Source organism: Anoplopoma fimbria, chromosome 20 (assembly GCF_027596085.1).
Source record: "Anoplopoma fimbria isolate UVic2021 breed Golden Eagle Sablefish chromosome 20, Afim_UVic_2022, whole genome shotgun sequence".
NCBI classification, from domain to species: domain Eukaryota; kingdom Metazoa; phylum Chordata; class Actinopteri; order Perciformes; family Anoplopomatidae; genus Anoplopoma; species Anoplopoma fimbria.
In genome coordinates, this window is record NC_072468.1 from 8,945,198 (window position 1) to 8,963,521 (window position 18,324).

The following is an 18,324-nucleotide window of genomic DNA, read 5'->3' on the forward strand; positions in this document are numbered from 1 at the left end:
CAGAATGCTTTGCCTAAAATTGCTAATTTGTTGGACGGAAGTAATGCTGCTTTTACTGTTCCCACATAATTGCTCCAACCAATTTCCCTCATTTTGATGTAAATAGTCTAAATTAACATGTCGTAGCATACCTTTTTAATAATAATTGGAAAAAGTAGGTGACACCAGCTATTCAGTGCGGCAGCGGTGCAACAAAATGGATACAATTGTATTTCTGCGGAATTGATCACTTTTATCCACAGCTGACGACACAACGTTTGCTGAAATGCAATTTTTTTCAAATAACATCCCAGAAACTCGTTGCTATAAAAAGTGTCGGTATTCCCAGCATTACCGTGCAGATAATGGTCGGTTACGGTTGGATACAATGTGAGCTCAGTGAGTGTTTGCATTGTCCGAGTGTTCATGAAGGCATCACAGGGGAAACGGCAGGAATGTGGTTTGGTTGCTGACATGTCCTTTAAAAGGGAAGAAGAGGATTGATCACCATGAATGATCATATCGATCTACGTTCACCGTAAAGTCAAATTATGTCCTGTCCTCTTCCATTGCTCAATTTTGCAGAGCTTGCTACGGAAGCTAACAGTTGTGTTTTGACAGCTCAGCGTGTTTGTATAGCGCTAGGCTAGCTAACGAGGGCTAGCTAGCTGACTAACACCAGCTCTCTTTAACAGAAACACAAACAACATGAGCTGAGGGAGGCGGCTCAGCTCGCTGACTAACCTCACGTTGCTTCCGAAAAGCAACAGTGTCTGCCAGGTAACGTTAGTTAACGTAAGTGTAACGTGAATGTGTCTACAGCTGGAAATGCCTTTAAAGTAGCGTCAACCTCAAGCAAATGTTTCATAACAAGTTAGCTACCGCTAGTTACATTTGGACAATTGACGTTGTCTTTAGCTAGTTCCCTGTCCTCGGCTCACGTAGAAAACCAGAGCACAGTTGACATGTTACAGACGTAATGCTAAACAGGATGGCCATTCCTCAGTAGCATTGCTAAAGCCAGCTTGTTATGGAATAGCCGTATGTCTGTGTACTGGTTGGCCCTCGTAACATCAACTTCAGAGCTGTCTGTCAGTGCACATAGAAGCATTAAGGCTTCATGCTTTATTTATTTTTATTGTCTTCAACTGTTGGGCCAGTATTGAAAAGACCTGTCAAACCATCTGGGACTGATACCAGCTGTCCCATTCCTGTTTTGAAGTATACTTATGGGACTGTGCCTTTGTTTACATATGGATCACAGGTTGTCACTTTAAGTTGTTATTGATTTGATGTGGGAATATCTGGTGAACACAATTCAATGAAGTGATTCTGAAAACCCGTATAGCAGAGGTGTTGTGCCCCAGACCTTGAGGTTTAAGGCGTCCTGGCAGGGCAGTGCCACCTCCTACTACTGTACATTAACGCTAGCTAAGTGATATCTTAGTAAGACAACAGTCCACCTATGGCAGGATGCCATCTGCTTGTCAATAAACCTTAAAAGCTTCAACTCTGAACAATCGGCTTTAAAAGCAACACCTCCCATCAATAAGCTTTACCTTCACTCTACGTGAGCTTTTGTTGTCTGAAAGTTTCCTTTTAAGTGCTCAAAGTAGGCAAGGATCTGTTGATTTACATTGTTTTTGAAGAGGGTGTGATTTTGGAAAGCCTCCATATATTTTCAGCTACTAATCTAGGAAACATACATTTCTCCCCTTTAACCTATTTTGTGAACAAGATAAGCATTCACAATTGTGTTGACTTGTACTCTGTGTTGTCTCAAACCTAATGTCTTGGTGTTCTCACTTGTGTTTGTCTCTGCCTAACCTACAGGTCATGCATGCAGCCGGGCCTCTAGCCTGCGCTTTGTACCCTCCCAGCCACTGATCCAGTGTCCTTCCAGTAGGTGGAGGCTCTTCCTCCCTCTAGCCTCCGTTTCTCCCCACTGCCCCCCATCAGCCCCAGAGTTCCCTATGCTAACCCTCTTGAGCATGTTTTACTATATATGTCTGCGGCGACGCTCCAGGAGTGGGACTCGAGGCGAGGCTCTTACCAGCCGGAGGGCCGTTGAGTCCGGCCAGCGGGCAGTGTTGCCGGTTAGTGTGGAGGTGGAGCAGTATGCCAAGGAGGTTCTGGACTTCAGCTCCCACTATGGCAGTGAGAATAGCATGTCCTACACCATGTGGAATCTGGCCGGGGTACCCAACGTCTACCCCAGCTCAGGAGACTTCACTCAGACGGCTGTATTCAGAGCTTATGGGACGTGGTGGGAACAGTGTGCCAGTGCTCCGCCACCTTTCCGCCGCAACCCTAAAGGCTTCCACAGCCAGGATTATATTGAGCTGGGTTTCGAGGAGCCTGTCTACCCTACAGCAGTGGACGTGCTTGAGACTTATTACCCTGGAACCATTGTCCAGATTCTGGCCTGCTCTCACAACCCCTTCTCCCAGAACCCACCAACTGATGTCAGGTAAAGACAACCATCAGTCTTAAAAAAACATCAGTCATTCTCAGAGCACCAACTGAATGATGGGTTCAAGGTTCATTTATTGACATTCTATAAAACAGAGTTGCACAACGCAATGCAAGCTTTAACACCTTTTATACAGAAATGTATGCAACACTTTGCTCATTATGATGTACTTATGTAATTGTGTGCCACACAGAGCTCATGAAAAAATAACAAAGCATTATTAGTATTATTAGACTGCAAATTGAACACATGTTATGCATAATGACCAACGGGTAGAGACAGTCGCCCCTTTGCGCGTGTCCAGATGACAGTTTGTTTGCTTTCACACCACAACTGTGCTGCGTCAGAGTCCGCTTGGAGGTGGACGGTGACCCATCTTTTCAAGTGGTTCTGTTGTAGGTCCGCACCAGGGTTTGAGTGACCGCTTTCACAACAGCCCAAACGAGCTGGACTATCCAACGAAACGCTCCAGGGTTCGGTTAAAACATGCCTAACCAGGTTAGGTGTGGAAGCAACCTTACAGCCTGAGGAAAGAAGCTGCTCTGTAGTCTGTTGTTGATTAACAAGTAACGCCATGCAATAAAAGCAGGTACACACAACTTTGAAGTATAAGCTAGTCTGCTGGTTTTAAGAATAAACCTTGGAGACACTAGTTGCCTTATTTGAATTTGTATTTATTACTTGCATTGTTATGCTATTACAGATTGATTGACATTTGTATTCATTATGTGTGTTTGTAAAACACGTCATTGCAATGTCATGCAAAGTGCTCTATAAATAATGTTTACAGCTACTTAAGGAAATTGTTTCAAGTCCCACAGTGTCCTAGCAGAGCACTAATAATAATCAACAGTGAAATCTAAAGGTGCAAATGTAGTAATAACTGAAAAAAGAGAAAAGTCTAAGCAGTGTTCAATCAAATGTAGGAAAGCAACAGCAAAAGCTAATATCTGGAAGATGAACAACATTCAGTGTGTGATGAGAAAGAGGAATTTGATTAATAAACAGATTCTGATGACCCTGTGAGGTGCTGTGGAAAAAGCACCGGGAACGTACAGAAGGTCGTTACTTTTGTAGAACCAACCTCATCAAATCAAGTGAAGTTAAGAGGCTAGCCATTTTTTTTATCACTCTGTCTGGCAGAGGCACACTGTGTAACATGCCTTGAGGTGCATATTCACACAAGGCACAGAAATGACTCCAAATTTGCAATTTGTTAAACTGTGCCACATCTCATATCAGTAATCCACAAAGACTATAGATTTAAGTGACTAATGCATTGTATTTTTAACTGGATTTTTGTGTGCACAGCTGTCTTATCCAAGTAAAAATAATTTATATTCTTATATGTTTTGAACATGTATAAAATGAATTGTCAGTAAACTCATCTCTTTATTTTAAAAATGATACAGCATGATTGTTGGACAATCATACATTTACAGTTTACTCCGGTTCCTTGTGTGATCTAGAAACGAAATCCTGTATTTTTAAAACATTGCTGGCATGGCTTGTTGTTTGTCAAGCACCATAGCAGTCTGCTTATACAGCACTGTGTAGGAATACAAGGTCATCATCCTACATAAAAAAAATCATTTTCAAATATGATTGGCTGGTCCTTTTGAGAGAGCCTCCTTAAAAGTACCAAAAGAGTTTGGATTTCTAACCAGTGTCAATATGAACATAATGGGATCTTTACCAGTTGCCATAAATGTAAAAATCTGATGCTCTATTTGTATTGATAATCACAATAATACCATAACCACAGTATAACTTGTATCTTCTGTAAGCAAGTAGTGTGGAAAAGAGAAGGGCGCTAAAATAGTTTATCGCTTCCTATCAATCTTCCTTGATGAGTCTTTTTAGTTGTGAATGCGGCATGGCGTCGCAAAGGCCAAGGGTTTTTTTTTCCCCAGTGTATGATGCACACAAAACAAGCTTACAAGCAGGTGAAGATGAGAGACAAAGTCAGGGAATGCCATTTGTTGGAATATGATTATAGTCAGACATTATTAGCCATATAAACATCGTAGTGCCACTGTTGAGTTAAATAGATGACTCCGAGACCACAAACTAACAGTGTTATAGGCCTAATTTCAGGTGCCTACTGGTTGTGGCTTTACAGTACAACTTTTTCTTCTGCCCAGGTGGGAGGTGCTGTGGTCAGGTGAGCCCACCAAGGTGCTGACACCCCAGGCACGTCAGTTTTCCCCTAACATCAAGCACATCAGCTTCCCCACGAACCTGCTGCGACTGGAGGTCAACAGCTCTCTGCTGGACTACTACACCGAGCTGGACGCTGTAATCCTGCGTGGGGTAAAAGAGAGGCCCATGCTGGCCCTCTATAAGATGCCTATGATCGACATAAATGACCTGAGTGACAGCGAGGAGGAACTGTCTGATGTGGGAGGTCCATACAGACAAGGAGGAGATGGCAAGCACCAGAGGACAGGCAATGGCTACTTTGACAAACTGCCCTATGAGGTGATTACAGACCTTAATCATGTGGACAATGAATCACTTAATTTTTCTTTATTAGAATACTTTTTTAAACCAATAATTGGATTTATTGGCCCCTCTAATCACTTTGCAGTATTTTGAGAAGTATGGAGGTCCCATCATACTACTGGCACCCGTATTTGTACTAGTGGATGTCATTAAAGGCGACCAAAGTTATGTTTAAATTCAGCGTTGCTCATCAAAACTCGGTGTGTGTGTATATTTGAGTTCTAACAAACATTTCTTATAGCATGTGTTTTAAGTAGAGATCCACTTATCTATCTGTTTACTATCAAAACTGGTCACATGATAGTTTTACGTCAGCACACAGCTGCACAGACCGTAATCTCACAACCACACACACCCTGCCTGTGTCGGTGAGAGTATTTGTCACTACTGCAAGTCCAATTTAAACCGAGGTGGAAAAAGCTTACTTAATCAGACACAATTTATATTGTAATTTATTTCAATGCATGCTGATCAAGGTATTCGCAGCTCTTCTGCAGACAGCATGGAGCTTAACAGCTAACATTAACGGATGTTACATTGGCATGCATGGCGTGTTCCCACTCTACTTAGTAAAAATGAGTATTGCCAAAAGGTAAAATGTTACGCTATCATGATTTGTCCCAATGTAATCTAGTCCAATGTAGTATTTGGTGAGAAATTTAAATGAAAACAGTAGTTTGAAAGAAATGTTTTCACAGAGAGGGAATTATGACACATTAAAATTATTAGCATTAGCTCTTTGGAGCTTATAATACATAATTAAAACTGCTATTGCAAAGATTATTTTTTTTTGTATTTCAATACAAATTCGATAATTTATTTACTGATTAATGTATTACGTGCTTTCTGCAAATAACAACTACAAATTACGATAGCAAAGTAAAAAGGATAACATTTAGAAATTATTTTTCGGGACAGGTCTGGTTTGATGGTAAACAAAGAGTTGTCTGGAGCCTTGCTGTCAATTATAGTTCTTTGTGAGAAAATTGGTATCGGCAGGTCATACTTTTATAAAATTGTATCTCTAGTTTGAAGTTCTGCATCGTTTCCCTCCATGTTTACGAGATTGCAGTCCTCCTCTTCATTGCCTTTATCAATGAATTGCAGTGTTTCTTGGCACTTCACTGCCACCTGTAGATCAGTGGAATAGTGTGTAAGACCATTGGGTCCCACCCGTAAAAATACTGCTCCACAGCGCTACTAGAGGTAAAATACTCCAGAGGACCCTTTTAAGCCAGTGCCAGTTAGTATCAATTGTCTGGGTGTATTTTGCACTAAACTATGAAAAGGAGCAACATTTTACATTTAATCGCACAAGGATTTTAGTAGGATCATAACTAATTTGCATATGGATAAATCTCAACTGTATGTTAATTACAAGCCAAAGAAAAGGCCTTAGTAAATATTCACATTACCAGCAAAAAAGACTGACATTCTTGGATGTTAACATGTCTGTGTGACAATAACTATAAACGGTAGCTTCAGTATTTTTCAACCTGGTCCCTTTTTTCCCATGTTTTTGTGTCTACGTGACTAATCGGGCAAACTATTTTTGAAATTGCTGATGCTGATCACAACTTACAAGAGTGTATATGTACATTGTGTTTACCAGCATTCCACACAAACGCATGAACATTGTGGCATGGACCCATTTTGACACTTGATCTTACATGCAGTCACGGACACAGAGTCATTTTCATGCCATGCAGGCGTATACCGTTGTCTGAGGTGAGCTTCAAAACACCGGCAGTGTGCTTGATATTCCTTCTCTTATCTCTTCCCCAAACCGCTGCCATTAACAGCAGTCTTCACAACCGCCGTGTGCTTGTTTCAGAAACACAATATAGCTATTATCTGTCAGCTGATACCCGCTTGAACACGGCGTATTGTTAATTCACTGCAACACACACTTACACGAGTGTGTACACGTCTTTGAGAGGCACATGAACACAGTGCAAAACAAGCTGGCTCACCTCTCTACTGATCCTGCTATCAGTGCTTTGTGTCCCAGATAAACACTATTTTGATCTGTCTGACAGAGGGGACACTATTAACATTCTCCAGACTACTCTGTCTGTTATTCTCTGTTCTCTACTGTGTTCAACTCTTTAGTGTTCTGTATTTTACTCTGCATTCTGCTTTGTTTCCCTACCAGACCTAACAGTTTCATATTTTCTCTCTCCTCTTTTCTTTTGGCTTTTCCCCCTCCCCCTTATCTTCCTTTCTCTCACTCTCACCCCTGCTCCCCATCTTCCAACCATAGCTCATCCAGCTGATACTGAGCCACCTGACCCTGCCAGACCTCTGCCGTCTGGCCCAGAGCTGTAAGCTGCTGCACCAGCACTGCTGCGACCCGCTGCAGTACACCCAGCTGAGTCTGCAGCCCTACTGGGGCCGGCTGAGTGACGCCTCCTTGGGCCACCTGCAGAGCCGCTGCACCCTCCTCCAGAGGCTCAACCTGTCCTGGACCGGCAACCGCGGAGCTCTCACCCTGACCGGCTTCAGCAGGTCAGGCTGTCAGCAGGCTAGAAAACAGGAAGATGACCTTGGAGAACAAGCAAATAGTTACAAGCGTTTGTTTGAGGGAGGGACATGCAGAGACAAAGAAATGGATTGAAACTTTTTTCTTTAATTCATGGCTAAAAGAAAATAAGAGATCATGTAAAAGGACTTTGGCCTTATTGTCTAAAATAGGGACAGGTGGACTAGTAGGTTGCTGATGTGTGATGCATTTGTTCCTCTCTACATAATCTCATCCCTCTCCATCTATTCTTCCCCTCAGCTTCATGAAGGACTGTGGTCTAAGCCTCGGCAGCCTGGAGCTGTCATGCTGCCACTTCCTGAATGAGGCCTGTCTGGAGGTCATCTCTCAGACTTGTCCTGGGCTGCAGGAGCTCAACCTGTCCTCCTGCGACCGCCTCCACCCGCAGGCCTTCGCACACATCTCCAAACTAACACGACTCCGCAGGCTGGTGCTCTATCGGACCAAGATAGAGGTAGGCATGGTCAACAGTGTGACTGTGAAACCACAACCAAAATTGTCCCCTGCACACATATGTCACGTCCAAATTAGCTCATGATATGTTTGTATCCCAAATTGCTGCCCTCGTTTTTGTAATCTTCAGGTTGCTTTGTTCCCAACGAGGTTACATTTGTTTTCATGACAATTAAGCAAACTTCATCTGGTGATGAAGACTGTGTGCTATGGTTGAAAGCACTTAGTTGAGAGTCAGCAGTTTAATGCTGGTATTGGAAGGATTTTTGAGGTTTGATTTTGCTTTGTTGTTATCTGTTACTCAGGTAGTGTATCTCCATCCTCTGTAACAACTAATATGTAAGGTGGTGAAGAGAACAAGAAGCACATCTGTTTGTTAATTACAAGGCTTCTTACATACTTTTGCTGTTTCTGCTAGGTAGCTTGCCTGAGTTCTGGTTTACCAAGAATCTACAGCATGTAAAATACAGTAAACCTAGTCTTAACAGACTAGTTTCCAACCTTTTTAAACTTTTGAGCCTTTAGTCAATTCATGTCTTCCCACAAACCCTTGTCACAGGTTAAACAAAGTTGGTCTTTGAGCTGTGAGCAGTTCAACCAAAGAGTGATGTCCCCTTTTCAGATTGTTTCATTTTCATAATTTTTTTTAAGGCCTGGAGATTTTATCACGAAAAAATAAAGCGGAGCATAAACGTTTGGGTTCTTTGTTTCTAACTAGTGAATCATCTCAAGACCCTCCAGACTTATTTTTTGACCCTATGGGTGATCCAGTAACTTCAGTAACAATAAAATAAATGTATAGTAAAGGTTTGACTTCAAATAAATAAAACATTTAGTAGCTCTACGCTAATGTCGCACTGTCTCCACAAGCTGCTTATTTGATGGTAAGTGTTTTGGGTTGGGAGTAGCGCATTCTATGTTGTTGTCTTTTGAGATGAACCGAGTCAACTCTTAAAGACACGTACTGCATGCATGTGTTCAGGCCTGCCTGGCGAGTGAAAACAGATGTATTTTGTTTTGGTGTTACACCTCAGCGTTTCTCCAGTGTTCGTCATGTTTCAGAGCGGCGTTGTGGGCAGGAGGCAGTGTAGAGTTTCTGCGGTAGAGCCAGGCAGCATGCTGCAGGTTGTTGATACCCGGGCAGACAGAGCAAGCTGTGTGTGTCTATTTGAGGCCCTGACATCTCAGCTGTCATTACCCTGTCACTGCTCTAATTAAATGGCTAGCTCGCCTGAGAGAGGCGTTTATAAAGATGCCAGGGACAGACTCGTGCACACACACACACAACCACACACACACTAAACTCACACCGACACAAAAGGCTTTCACTTTCATGTCTGACACTTTCTCCTGCCACTGAGGTACATGTGTTGGCAGTTGCAGTCTTGTGTTCCCATATCTCTATCCAAGCTCCAGTGCCACTAGAGAGGTCTGTGTCCTCAGGATGCCAGACTTTGTGATGAGACGTAAAAACTAGCTGTTGCGGCATATTAAATTCACTTAAATACAATAAGCATTATCTGAGTGCCCCAGGCAGCAGACAGGAAATCACTTAGGAGGAACTTTGGATGACATGACTGGATATCTAACTTCTATTTAAATGCATATATTATTTAAATGTATACATTTAAGATCCACAATCGGATGTCTGCGAGTTTGTTTGTTGATTAGCTGGTAAATAACAGTTCTTTTCTGTGTTGTTTCATTGTTCCCTGATTTGTTGTGACGAGTAATAAAATGACAACTCTGCATCTCACTTGTCTTTCTCGTTGTTGTCCTCTGCAGCAAACAGCTATCCTGAGCATCCTGACTTTCTGCATAGAGCTGAGACACCTCAACCTGGGGAGCTGTGTGAGGGTGAGAGCGTACATGCACAAACACACACAGGAAGAAGTCCAAATAAAGCACAATCTGTTAACAACAAAACTATCCAAAAGATGGCAGCGACTCCAGTAGTGTAACTTAACATAAAGACTGGAATCGGGGAAACAGCTAGCCTGGACCTGTCCAAAGGTAACAAAATCTGCCTACCAGTAACGCTAAAGCTCATTAAGTCACATGTTATATTACGTTTGTTTAATTTATACCAAACTGAAGTGTAAAGCAAACAGCAAATTGGCATTTTTTACACTTTACACTTTTAAACAAATTACACGAACATGATGTACAGTGGCATTTTAAGTTTTATGTGCGCTGGTAGGTGGATTTTGTAGAACAAAGCCAGGCTAGAGGGTTCGACACTTAAAAGTTAAGCTATACTCATAGGCTGGTGGCTGTGTCCTTATTTTTAAGAGATGGATATGAGAGTGTATTGATCGTCTAACTTTCTGCCAGAAAGCAAATGCATGAATTTCCCCAAAAATGTGAAACTGTTCTTGTTAATGATGTTATTCTCAGGGTATGTGGGATTTATGGACAGAGAAAAATGTTGTCATTAAAATACAGCATCATTTCTAATATACATTAATAAGAATAAATGAGACATTATAGTAAATGTTCAGTCTTTAATGGCGATTATGGTGTTGCAGATTCAGTGCCTCTAAATACATATCTTTTTAAAAGATAATTAAAAAAGAATGGAAAATTCTCCCCTAACATGTTCCTCATTTACAGACTGTCTAATTTGCAAACTCACACTGGCTGAGTGACTCAGTAACTCAACTACTCAGTTAATCACTAGCCGAGGTTTCATCCAGCTGATGGATATTGTATTATATTTGATGACTGACTCACATGCCATCAGCCTGCTGTGCTGAGGGCGTACGGCTATAAGTTTGTGAACTTTTGGTTTAGCAGTACGTGCAAAAATTTGACACACCCTGTATTCTGTGTACGGCTGCATGCATCTGCATGCACCGAACTGTAACCCCTGTACCATGACTGTTCGGTATGAATACACCAACCATTGCAGCCCTAATTCATAAATCATGTGCTCTGAACCAATGCAAACTTGAGAAGGCTGCTGCAGAGTTGCATACTTTGAGGGTCCATTTTAAAGCTGATGTGAACCCTCAAAAGGCCCTCCGTGAAACATTAAACAGACTGTTGCCCTGCAAATGTTGCATACGATGGAGAGAAGGTAAATAGTTTTGAACTGCTGCCTGTCGCTACTGCAGATTGAGGACTATGACGTTGTGGCCAGTATGCTGGCTGCTCGCTGTCGCTCACTTTGCTCGCTGGACCTGTGGCGCTGCAGAAACCTGACTGATCGAGGCCTGGGCGAGCTTGTCTCTGGCTGCAGGTAGGCAATACCAATAGTTTAATTTCTGTAAACAATGATTGTTTTATTGTCCTCATTGAGTGAGAATAAACAGGATTGAAGTCATGTTCAAAAGACAGCACATATAATCAATACCCTTCTATTTTGATGGCAGCCTTTAATACCACTAACACATTTTGCATGTAAACATTTCCCTCTTCCATGTTCTGTGGTTCCTCAGGATGCTGGAGGAGTTGGACCTGGGCTGGTGTCCCACGCTGCAGAGCAGCACAGGATGTTTCCAGCAGCTCGCCCGCAGCCTGCCACGCTTGCGCAAACTCTTCCTCACCGCAAATCGCACTGTCTGTGACTCAGATGTAGAGGAGCTGGGGGCCAGCTGCCCCTCACTGCAGCACCTCGACATACTGGGTAAGCTCTTACCTCACACATGTGTGGATATAATGATGATGATCATAGTCAACTTATTTAACTTTAGGTGTTAATATGTTTCAACCTTGATATGTAACAGAGCATTATTTAGTGTGTGACTTGGTCAGATGTCTTTGTAAGCTGCAACAAACCAAGAGCTTCATGTCATGGGGGGAGTCAAAATAAAAGCTACAGGAATAAAAACAATCCTGATTATATATGAGTTAACTGTTGTTTCTTATTGTTTTATATTTAGTTTATGAAAAGCTCTTTGTATCAATAACAGCTTTATTCTTTTTTTGTTATAGTACAAGTGCCTCAGCAGCAAGAAAAAACTCTGTCATGCTGTGTGTTTAGCTCTGTTAACTGTAAGCTCCATTAGACAAAAACACTGCGAGGCAATTCTGCACATGGCTACTAACGGCTAACTTGCTCACCTCCAAATGACAGTAACTACAGTAACATTAAGACGCACTATGTGTAGTCAACACTCGGTTCTGTGCAGTTTTTCATCTGCTAAGCGATTGATCCCCTCCAGGCTTACGCCTGGCTGAGATAATAAGGGACTCTGTCATAGAAGCATGGAAATAATTTTGCATGACAAATGTGCACTTTGTGTGTATACTGTATGTTCCTGGATTTATTTTCCCCCTGGCATTAAATCGTTCTATTAAAGTTTAAAGTTGAAGACAGGAATGATAACATTTTTCTTTTCCATTACTTTATCTATTTCTAACATAACATTGCATGTGATCCCACATTCAGTTATTGTCCTGTGAATATGAAATCAGGAAAGTTCATAATTATTACAAATTCATACCAATAACTGATTACTTGCCATGAAAAGTGATCTCTCTTCTGCAATTAAACAAAAGAAAAACATTTTTGGAATGATTGCATTGAATTGTGATTTTGCATGTTCAAAATTGAAGCATTTGTGTTTGCATTTGTGATTTCTGAAAAACTGAAAGTTTTCTACAAGCAGAAACCTAAATATTATGAATGAAATACCACTCACTAAGCAAAGTTGCAACAGCACCCCAGAGCACTAGCTGCTGTGCACAAACACTAAAGCTCCAGTTTAATAAGGTGAAGGGGTGTCAGCATAATAGGATGACAGTGCGTTATTCAGGCTGGTTATGCTGATGTGTCAGTTGTGCCACAGTAGTAAGGTTGGTGTGTTTGGTGCAGAGTAACTCAAGTGGTGCTTTATTTCTTGTATTTTTTCTCTGTTCTTGTTATGTTTTAATAATGAATCCTCTCGTCTAATGTTCAGGTACGCGGTTGGTGAGTCCTGCCTCACTGAAGAAACTCCTCAAGTCCTGTCCACGACTTCTCCTCCTGGACGTCTCCTTCTGTTCTCAAATAGACATGCGGGTCGTCCAAGAGCTCTCCAGCCTCTTCCCCAATGTGGCCATCAAGAAGAGCTTCACTCAGTGACCCCAGCATCGTCTCGTTTCCCACAGTCCAGATGAAGTAAGAGGAGGGAGGTGCTCGCCTGCAGACACTGCCCCAAAGTAAATAAGAAGCAGGTCAGATGTTGTAGGAGATTGCTGGCCTGCCTGTATCACAGACAAGATCTTCTTTTAGCGGTCTTACAGACCACAGCAGTTGAAACGGGTGAGGAGGTTATTTGGATTAACTGGCTGAACACAAACAATTACAGACTTCCAGTCACAGGATTATAGAACGTGAGACTTTTTCGTTGTAGTTTTTTTTTTTTTTTTGAACACTTGAAATCAGGGTTGTTGCAGTTAAACTGCTACATCTTCCTAGAATCTGAATCACCACTTATGTATTGCCAAGCAACACTAGGCTAGGGATTATGCCACTGGATGCAAAACACAAAACGAAAACATTTGTGAGCAATCCTTCCTTGGAGTTATCTGTTGGAAAAGCAGCAGTAGGATTTGGTAGTCACAAATTTATGTTGGCTGGTATTGTAATTAAAGATCAGGGCCATCGCCAGTACAGTGCGTTTTGTGTCAACTCACAACTGAATGCAAGTATAAAGAGTTATTTGTTGCTGCAGCTGACTGTAGAATCATACATGTTGAAAAGAAATACACCATTAACTGTCCTTGCAACTGAGATTCCCTGATAACAATTTTTCATCAGAAAACATATGTGAGAACTTGTTTTAATTAACACATGTGCTTTTAATAACATAAGTAGTAAAAACACCCAAGGCATAAATCAGCACAAGTCTCATTTGAAATAAAAACAGTGAGAAGTAGCACCCGATTTTACAGTCTAAAACCCAAAGATATACAATAATCAATTATATAAAAGCGAGAAAAGAAGCAAAATGTCTGAAACTATTTTTGTCGATTTGTCGATTTGACTAATCAAGTATCGACTAATCGTTTCAGGTCTAATTGTTAATGTCAACCAGATAGTTCTGATGCAACAAATACGTTAAGAAATCTTCTGATAGCATAATATCAGGAAGTCTCCAATATATATATATATATATATTTTATTCGAGATCGTGGCATGGTAAGTGACTTCCGTATTGAACAAATGACCTTCGTTAGTATGGTAACGTAACTTTAGACTTTCGTTGGATTTAACCTGTAGAGAAAGACACCAGATCAAAAGTACCTGATCCGGGTCATTTCTGTTTAAATCTGCCCTTTGAATTTAACAGGGTGTTTAAAGTGCCTTTCACACAGGACGCTGCGCTGCACTTGCGGCTGGGTTCAGCGCATATTGCGGCATGCTGCACTGCGTCCACGCTTTGCTTGACGAAGTGCAAAGCTGTCGTGACGCTGTGCTAGCCATTGGAAATAATGGGTTTCAGAGCGCTGTGGTGCTGTTGTGGTGTTCTGTGGGAAAGGCCCTTTATTGTTTCATTGCTTATGAAAGAGACTTTTCAACAATTAACTCTGGCCAAGTAAGGAAAAAAAAAATATCTGGTCCGGTTTTTAGTTTGGCCAATTATATAATTGTGTTTGCTTTGCTTAGGTAATACCAATCATTCTTTGGTTAGTTATTGTTTTGGATAACGAGCTAGATTTGGCTCCAAAGATGAATGATAAAGTTTGAAAGTCACCGGTTTCACAACGCTTTTGCTGATGTTGCATGCTTTTCCTGTTGTCTTTCCACTGGCGTTTGCCTACAGCCACCTCCTTATGTATTTAACTACAAGAATGAAGCTTCACCAATGTGAAGTAGTACTGTGGATTGGAGATAGTATGTGCAAACACTCTATGTGACCTCAGTATTTGTCCTGAAACTCAGGGGTTTTAATATGTCATCTGGTTTTACTTTTTTTACTTGTATTTTGCTCCAAATACCAGCACCACATCTTTTACAGTCCTTAACGCCAGACTGAGTGAGCTTTGAGGTTGTCTGTCGTCATTATTGCTCTTAAGCAACAAACACACACATAGCACAGATGTAACTGAGACAGAAGTTATAGCTTATTGGCTTTGAAATGTTGCAGTAATTTTGATTGTTAAAAATATATATTCCCTGATTATTTATTTTTTGTGATATATGAAGCCACAATAGCCATGTGGCAGAAGTGCTTAAAATGCATTTTTTTTTTTTTCTTCTTTTTTTTTTTAAAGCACATGCTCCTGGTCAATATCTGTGCCTTATACTCCTGTTTGAATGTGGTGTGATGTCCATGTGGTGTAGGTTGTTGCTTTTATGGCCTTCAACCAAAGTAGTACGCAAACATCTGGTCTTTAACCCCACAACTATATTTGACCAGTTTAAATGCCATATACTGTATATCAACCATTGTAATTAATATGCAAAATATTTATTTATACTTCCCTGTGTGATACAAATTTTAATTTTAACATTATTGTGTTATCCTTATATACATAAACAGTAGTATACATTTTGGGAAATACTGGGTTTTTTTCTACATAATTGAGGGGAATAATCTTGATTTAATCTGATTTCATTCAGTACTTGTCAAGCCTAGCTGACCACAAAGACTGGAAGTACGTCTTTAGCCTTGCTTAGCACAAAGAATGGAAACGGGGAAGCTGTTAGCTTAACTGGAGAGATGACGTTTCCCAATAAGACCAAAGTTGTCTTATATGTTGTTCGTTGGACACATGCAGGAAAAAATGTAATTTGTATATGTGTGTGAGGGGGATTTGAGTGCCCTGACAATGACTTGGTCTACTGATATTATTTTTTTAGAGTTAATATCTTTTAGATGTCTGCTTTTAGACAAAAAAATAAATCCATTAACAATGGATTTCTAAAATACCGGCTATGATCTGGATGCTAGCAGTTTCCTGCTTCCAGTCTTTGTGCTAACCTAGTTTAAAAATGCCAGAGATCGATAATTGTGCTGGGTGCCAAATAGATATCAAACTTCTAATTGGATTATTATTGGTTTGATGGGAACCCCAAAATTCTGGACTGGCCCATTTAAAATTGCATATATGTTGAAATTAATATATTTTCTGTTTATTTTCAGTCTGAGTTGTGTTTAAGGCAGATTTGAACCGATGTCACTGTCCAATGAAGCCGTTTGATTCAACACCTCCCAATATTTGTCTTGCTTTAGCTCCCTACCTTGAGCGAGCGGGATGGCCCTGCTTTTCTGTTCTGAATATGCATTCTCTACTCTCACGATCTGGATGTGCGATCAACCTTTGTGCCATTGGTCGGACATGCAAATGTGCTCCCTGTGCTGCAGTATGAAAGCCACTGTTCTGTAAAAAGATTGTGCCTCTGTCATGATGAATCTGGGTGCTTCACTTTCACTAGATTTTAAATAAACTGAATGCTGATGACTGAAAGGGCAGACTCTGTGTCTCTGTGTCTTTTTTTTATGTTTACAGCCCTCTGAACATGGATATAATAAGAAATATTAAAGTACAACAAAGTGTCGACATTGCTAGAATTAGGTTGCTAATATTCAGTTACTCTTCAGCAAACGGTACGCCATCGCTGACAAAGAGAAGAAAATTGTGTTATTACTGTATCATGCTGAGGCTTTATAAGTAGAGTCATGTCAGTGTAATTGGGAGAAAAGTAGGGTTGTTCATCTACTGAATCCACAACAACTAGCGAAGGCAGCCATTAGTCAGGATGACTGACTGGATGGTAGTGGCGGAATGATCCTTTCTGCCATTTTACAGTCTATTAATACCACAGAGAGAAGTGACATTAGCTTGTCTTCTTAACGGCCTTTTAATGAATTGTTTATGCCTAGTTTAATGATGTATATTGTGGCCCTGTAATGGGCCCTAATGACGGAGAACGAGGCGGCCTCGGCTGAAGTATTAATTTGGACTGCCTCCCCTATGATTATTCCTCAGCCAACAACACCGCTGCTGCTGGCTCCGCTGCTGTGTGTGAGAATGGATAGAAACGTGATTCATGGAGGTTTTCCGCTCTGCGCCACTGCTTGATTTCTTGCTGTCACGCTCCTCTATGACGCTGATATATCCAAGGGGGATCCACAGCAATTAGTTCAGCTTTTTATTTGTCTTGCAAGAGCTTACAGACAAAGCTTGATAAATCTGCAAGGGGAATATATGGATAGAAATATTGTTCCTGAATAATAAATCCAGCATTAAGATGTAAACATGGAAAGGGTTAGGGGCCTCATGATTGCACTTGGCCTCCTTTCTTTTTCTCTATTTACCAAACCAAATGAGTGACACCAGAACTAACCTTGACAGATATGGCAGCAGGTGTAGAAATTGTTTTCTCTTCAGTGAGACGCATGTTGTGGTCTGTCTCCTCTGAGCCTTACTCATCAGGCTGAGACTCGACAGGCCACAGACCTGCCTGAGGGAGGCCTCTCTGTGATACCCGTCATTATGTGGCTTGGTGTTCCTTCTCTAGTTTCTTGACTTAGACTCTAATAATGAAGACATCCCTGTCAGTCCTCACACTGCTGTCTAAAGCTTATTATTTATGTTTTGTATATGAGTATATTAAAATGGTCAGTGCTGATCCCCTTAAAGTTAAGTTCTTAAGTTCATGAGCTTTTTCATTTGAAAACTTTGTCTAGCTCTGTTACCCTGCTGTAATTACTGTGACACCACAGAAAATTTGGAAAAAAGTCATAGTTTAGCATGTCGGAAAAAGTAATGAAAAGTCATAGTATAGCATGATGAAAAAATACATTAAAAAGTCATGGTATAGCATTTCGAAAAAAGTTGTAGTATAGTGTTTTGAAAAAGGATCATGGTATAACATGTCCAAAAAAGTCACAAAAAGGCATAGTATACTATGTCGTAAAGAGTCAAATAAAAGTCATAGTTTAGCATGACGAAAAACAATCATAGTATAACATGACAAAAAAGGCATGAGAAAATGTTTTAAAATTATATTATCATGTCAATTCTTTGGGGGAAAAAGTCATTGTATAGCGTGTTGAAAAAGTCATAGTATGTTGAAAAAGTAAAAAGGCATAGTATGGTATGTCAAAAAAATCATTAAAAACAACCATAGTATAGTATGAGGTAAAACATCATAGTATAGCATTGATGAAAAAAGTTTTAAAAAGTCATAAAAAGACATAGTAAAGCATGTCAATAAAAGATCACAGATAGTCATGATAGCATGCCGAAAACAAAAGTATAGCATTTTTGAAAAAATGTCATGAAAACGTCATGTCTAAAAAAAATCTAGTCTAGTATGTCAAGATAAGTCATAAAAAATGAATATGTCGAAAAAAAGTCATAGTATAGCATTTCGAAAAAGTAATTAAAAGTCATACTAAAGTATGTCAAGATAAGTCATAAAAAAGTCATAAAA

General features: G+C 40.6%; 1 protein-coding gene across 6 annotated transcripts; it reads left to right on the top strand.

Annotated features, from left to right (window-relative positions):
- Nucleotides 1-352: 352 nt before the first annotated feature.
- Nucleotides 353-16,351, top strand: fbxl4 (F-box and leucine-rich repeat protein 4). 6 transcript variants are annotated; one of them, XM_054622096.1, is made up of 10 exons: nt 390-517; nt 675-759; nt 1,813-2,449; nt 4,597-4,933; nt 7,221-7,465; nt 7,740-7,953; nt 9,738-9,809; nt 11,069-11,193; nt 11,393-11,580; nt 12,857-16,351. In XM_054622096.1, exons 3-10 carry the CDS (start codon nt 1,953-1,955, stop codon nt 13,018-13,020), a joined length of 1,842 nt encoding a protein of 613 aa, XP_054478071.1. In that variant the 5' UTR covers nt 390-517; nt 675-759; nt 1,813-1,952; the 3' UTR covers nt 13,021-16,351. The 6 variants fall into 6 exon arrangements, with proteins under 6 accessions (XP_054478072.1, XP_054478073.1, XP_054478071.1 ...); XM_054622097.1 differs by lacking the exons at nt 390-517; nt 675-759 and adding an exon at nt 353-378; XM_054622098.1 differs by lacking the exons at nt 390-517; nt 675-759 and adding an exon at nt 354-369.
- The last annotated feature ends 1,973 nt before the right edge of the window (nt 16,352-18,324 follow it).

What these genes read in the sequence shown, in the direction of transcription:
- fbxl4 (XM_054622093.1), top strand. Translation starts at nt 493, where the DNA reads ATGATCATATCGATCTACGTTCACC. An exon ending in CATATCGATCTACGTTCACC is followed by an intron (nt 518 to 1,812) that starts GTAAAGTCAAAT and finishes CCTAACCTACAG; the next exon opens with GTCATGCATGCAGCCGGGCC. An exon ending in GCAGCACCTCGACATACTGG is followed by an intron (nt 11,581 to 12,856) that starts GTAAGCTCTTAC and finishes TCTAATGTTCAG; the next exon opens with GTACGCGGTTGGTGAGTCCT.